The sequence below is a fragment of the Bidens hawaiensis genome, unplaced genomic scaffold, assembly GCF_021521415.1.
Source record: "Bidens hawaiensis isolate Kalapana, Puna unplaced genomic scaffold, B.hawaiensis_p1.1 tig00015932_1, whole genome shotgun sequence".
In the NCBI taxonomy this organism is placed as follows: domain Eukaryota; kingdom Viridiplantae; phylum Streptophyta; class Magnoliopsida; order Asterales; family Asteraceae; genus Bidens; species Bidens hawaiensis.
Genome location: NW_027492435.1, coordinates 421,156 through 426,275, shown reverse-complemented (window position 1 = coordinate 426,275; position 5,120 = coordinate 421,156). Strand labels below are relative to the sequence as shown.

Here is a 5,120-nt window from a genome sequence, read left to right as displayed (position 1 = left end):
AACCTTTCTGAGGATACCCGAGAGGCTGACTTGCGTGAGTTGTTTCTTAAGTATTAATCACATTAATACTTAGGATATAAGTTAATAGTTTATTATGTAAATATTATTAGTAAAAGGGCCAGATTTGTAATTGTTATAAACAGGCCCGTTAAGGTAGTTAGAGTTTATGACGGTTGTTGATAAAAACCGTCTGATATAACTGTTTCAGCAACTATAAATAGGACCCTCTGATTGTTGTAAAACTCAATTCGTTTATAATATATTTCCATTCAATATAGATTATTGTTCTCTTCTTATTGTTATTAACGTTCCCGTAAATCACCAATTATTGTGAGTTCTTTGATTACCAACAGTTTCAACCGTTTGGGAACGTGTCTCGGGCTTATGCTGCTATGGACCAGAAGACCGGGATGAGCCGAGGGTTCGGTTTTGTTAATTTTGTGAGACGGGAAGATGGTGAGTGGGCGATTGCTAAACTTAACGAGTATGGTTATGATAATCTTATCTTGAGCGTGTAGTTGGCCGCTCCGAGGGCAAATTAGTCTTCTTGTTTGTGTGAGCGTCTGGTGGTTTTGTAAGGATTATGAGCTTTGTTTTGAAACGTTTTGAGACTCTTATTTACTTTAATTGTTGAAAGTTATGGACTCTTATTAAATATGGTAGTTTACATTTGCAATATGTTTTAGGATTATAGAAGATGAAAAGCATACATGATCTCTATGAGGAAATGACCACTCTCTCCACCCTATGACCCTAACATATTGGTAGTGTTCGACAAATATCACTGATCCAAAACAATTTCAATCAAATCACACAACAATTTCAATCAATCATTTGACCATACACGGCAAATTTTCGCATTTGAAAGTTTCATTCATACAAACATACCTTGCTAACAACCTAATGCGAGTTTTTCCCGCAACTTGGATAAAATAGAGTCTCCCCAATACACATCTCCGTATGCTATTTTCTCATCAGATTGCCACTTCTCAACTTTATTTTTTATGCTCTCAAAACCTTTATTAACCTCTTCAAACGTCTTCTTATTCGGTTTTATAATCTTTTGTATAAGTTCTTCAACCTTCGCAACAAAATTACTCTCGGAAACTTCTTCAAAACCAGTTGCATTTGCATGTTCATACCATCTCTGTATAAACTTATTCCTCTGTGGTCTAACACTGAAATAAGCGAGAGAGATGTCATCACCTTTGAAGTGCCTGTAATAATTTGCAATGTCCAACGGCTCATAAAGTCTTCTAAGCCGAGTTGCTAAATCCACCAACTCATCCCACACCTCAAATTCATCAGGCAGGTCCTTACGCATCACCATTGCAACAACTACATCCCAGATCATAGCTTGTTCTAAACGATTCACGTTAGCTCTAAAGTCGTCGTCCTCGTTATGAAGCTTGAAAGCTTCATAGTAGTCAATTTGGCCAACATCGTGTTTTTTTTTGTATTCAAGGATTTCGCTTATCAAATCTTCAATGATCTTTGGTCTCTTATTGGGTTGATTTGATTTATAAAGTCTCATGTTTTGTTTAATTTGATCCTCGTTTTCTTTCTTCCTCTTCTCGGCCTCTTCCGCTGCCAGTAAACACCATTTCGCACTTGCAGTCTATAAGGACATGAATATGTAGATTAGTTCTAGATCCAGGAATAAAATCAAGAAGATGGTTTGAAATGGTGATTAAATTTGTACTCACCAGTTCAAACAACGCTTTGTTTCTTGTACGAACTGCATCACCAGTGGTGCCATGAGATATCCACAAGTGTTCATTAAGGTCTTTCAGATAAACCATTTCTTCCAAATGTAATCCGTTCTTGTTCAGTTCTTCTTCATAACCAAAACTTTCGGTTAAACTTTGAAGAGCAAATTCAGCTAAATCTTGATCTTCGTTGGGTAACTGCAGGAAATAAAACAACAACTGTAGAGCAACATTAGGGTTTTCTACAACGAGCTGTTGTCTGGGTGCAGATGGGCCCAACTCTTCACCTATAGTGCAGAAAACGTAAATACCAAAAGGCCTGTAAGGGCTGACTTTTACAAAGTCAACAGACAGCTTCTCCTTTATTGAGTTTGATGGTTCCATAAAATCAAATGCATCATGGCTTGCAACAGTTGATGCATTAATCAACACATTCTCAAAAAAATCTATAGCTTGGTTATCATCTACCATCTGATCAAGATCAATGGTTTTTTTGTCAGGAGTTTTTATGTTGAATAATTTTGCAACTTTGTCGGACTTTTGAGTGGTGATGGGGCGGACTTTGTGTTGGAAGAATTGAAAGATACTAGGTAGGTGGTCTCGAATGGATGCTTTTGGAGCTAGCATTATACGAGGAACAATGTCATGCTGCATGACAAAATGGGTAAAATGACCCGCCCATTTTTCTCGCCGGACCGCGTGGGTGAGGGTCCTGTCACCTATTAGGGGAGACCCGAAAGTTACACAGCCAATTGGAAGTCTGGTTTTTTGTTTTCTTGTGTATTCATCAAGCATCCACAGCGTGGCAAGACTTGCTATTGCACCACCGGATGAATGTCCAGAGAATAAAATCTGTTTACCTTCGTTTACAGCTTTCTCCACCTGGTAATTAATCCACATTTAAAGTTTTAGGTCTTCATGAACCAATGAAATATAAACCAAAAATTTATATCTCAGAAACTGAAAGTCAACTGTACCTTGGCCTTGAACCTGGGATTGTTCCAAAGATCCTGAAATATTCGAAGAACTGATCTGTTGACTTTAGCAAGTTGACCCTCTCCGATACGCCGGAGAGACGGAAACATATTACAATCAACATTAGTTTCTCCAAAATGATCATCTTGGTAGAAATCGTCAACCTCCATTGATCCTTTAAATGCAATGATTAAAACCTCAACTGATGACGCAGATGAAGCAGCACCTGCACCCTGATGGTTGCTTGTCAGATAATATTGATTGCTATGAGCTTTCATGGAAAGAGTGCAAGCTGCTTTGATAAGCTCATTAGTCAGGCTTAGTTTCACTGATTCTCTCTCTGCCTCCGTTCTTTTCTCTCTGAAAATTAACACAGTTCTGTAAGTAGTAAGTTGATCAAATATGTCCCTGTTTTTGATTTACGACTACTTCATAATTTAGGAAAATATGTAATAAATGATCTTAAGGGGAAATATATAAATGCTAATACCTATAGCTTATGTTCAACACCATAGTATGAGTTCGTTTTGTCAAGTTCATAAAGAAAAATATATGAAATTAGCTTTTTGTCAGTTCATTTTCAATATACTTTTTCTATATCTTTGTATTTCGTTTCATACGTTTTGTTCTACATTTGCTATGAGCTTTCATTGAAAGAATGCAGGCTGCTTTGATAAGCTCATTAGTCAGGCTTAGTTTCACTGATTCTCTCTCTACCTCCATTGTTCTCTCTCTGAAGACCACAGTTTTGTAAGTTGAATTAGTCCATCTCTTATATTACGCTTGCTTGTTTAGTTTATATAGAAATAATATATAGAGTTAATTACACAATAGGTTGTTGTAGTTTTGATCAAGTAATGAATTTGAAGTCTTACCGCCTTCTTGCAAACATGTCTTAGTGAAAGCAGATAGACTATCTTTAACAAAACTAGTAAGGTTTAAAAGTAAAAATTTGTGGTTTCAATATTATACTAGTAAGCCTAACTTATGTTAAGTTTTCAGTTAATTTGTATGAAATGATAATTTTACCCTTAGATAACTACAGAGGCTGTTGTGTTACACTATATTTTTAATAAAAGAGTCGATAATGTAAATTACTAAAATATTAAAACCACATCACAAATCAAATTTAAACTATGTTGGTATTAATCTTATAATCTAATGGCACGAGAATAATGATTAAAACTTGGGATCTTATAGTCTCATTTAAAACCAAACTTAGAGGTTTTTCTACGGTGATCTGTTTCCTCCTTAACGGTGCTCAAATCAGTATGAACGATTGACATCACGTCTCAAGAAGGCTCACTCAAGTATTATGGGTGGTTTCAAATGTCGTTAAAAAGGAACACCCAAAAACTGGGGAACACCATTCCCAACCCTTAATCACTGCCCCACATCCTAATGGTACACACTCAATCACCTACATCACATCATTTTTGTAAGGAAAAAAACACCAAAAAAATCAAAAATATAATTTGAAAAAATTATAAAACTCAAAAAAGCAAAAAAATAAAAAAAGTAAAATATACTATAATGTTCATCTAGCATCCCCCATTCCAAAAAAGAAAAAAACACTCGGTTTCAAGTTTAGTTTAGTTTTTAGGGGGTTTAGGTTTTTTAGCTTAGGGGATAACACTGTTCATTAACATTTTACACGTAAAATAACAAATCTTATTTAACAGTTCTTTAAGATTTTATATGTAAAAATGAATATTTAATATGTAAAATAACACTTTTCATTAACAGTTATCACGTAAAACAACAAATCTTATTAACATTTTACATGTAAAAAAACATGTTTCGTTATAATTTTAATGTAAATTCAATAATTATATATATATAAGGGAAAGTGAATATGGGGTTGTTAAACATCTAAACTCAGATATGAAGCATTCAAAACTACGTCGTTTTCATTAATCTTACATTAAAACTTTCTTTTTTTTTCTTCAATCCAATGTCGCTACGAAACCAACGAAAATGAGATTAAAAATTTTGTTGAAACCTTTGTTTAATATTTTTTTTGGTTGAATCCAAAACTAAAATTGAGTATTCGTCAAAGGAATTCAACTTTTTCAAGTATGTTTTCTAGCTAATTATTGAATTGATTTCATAATATAATGTTTTAAAGAATTTACAAATTAAATATCACATCTAAAAAACAATGAGTGGGGATTTACAAAGTTCTCTAAATTATATATACAAAAATAAAATAGGACAATATTACGAGAGAAGATATACAAGGAAGATGATGTGTGAATCAAGAGAAAGAGAAGGGAAGTTAAACAAAATTATTATAATATTTTGTTTATATTCTATGCATGTTTTAAATGAATTTATTTAAAGAAATATGACATAAAAATGGATAGCTTTGGTGTAATAATTGATCAAAACGATGTAGTTTGGAACGTTTTATATTTAAGATTAGACGCTTAACAG

General features: G+C 33.8%; 1 protein-coding gene across 1 annotated transcript; it reads right to left on the bottom strand.

Annotated features, from left to right (window-relative positions):
• Nucleotides 1-799: 799 nt before the first annotated feature.
• Nucleotides 800-3,072, bottom strand: LOC143550170 (protein EDS1L-like). Its single transcript, XM_077040871.1, has 3 exons — nt 2,687-3,072; nt 1,707-2,591; nt 800-1,618 (listed from the first exon to the last, which is right to left on the bottom strand). The coding sequence occupies exons 1-3, from the start codon at nt 2,960-2,962 to the stop codon at nt 893-895; spliced, it is 1,887 nt and encodes a 628-aa protein (XP_076896986.1). The 5' UTR covers nt 2,963-3,072; the 3' UTR covers nt 800-892.
• Between the last annotated feature and the right edge of the window lie 2,048 nt (nt 3,073-5,120).

Bases quoted from the DNA above. Each gene is read 5' to 3' on its own strand.
- LOC143550170 (XM_077040871.1), bottom strand. From the start codon at position 2,962: ATGAAAGCTCATAGCAATCAATATTATCTGACAAGCAACCATCAGGGT. The intron at 2,592-2,686 runs GTACAGTTGACT...ATTAATTACCAG, and splicing joins ATCCCAGGTTCAAGGCCAAG to GTGGAGAAAGCTGTAAACGA. The intron at 1,619-1,706 runs GTGAGTACAAAT...ATGTCCTTATAG, and splicing joins ACAAAGCGTTGTTTGAACTG to ACTGCAAGTGCGAAATGGTG.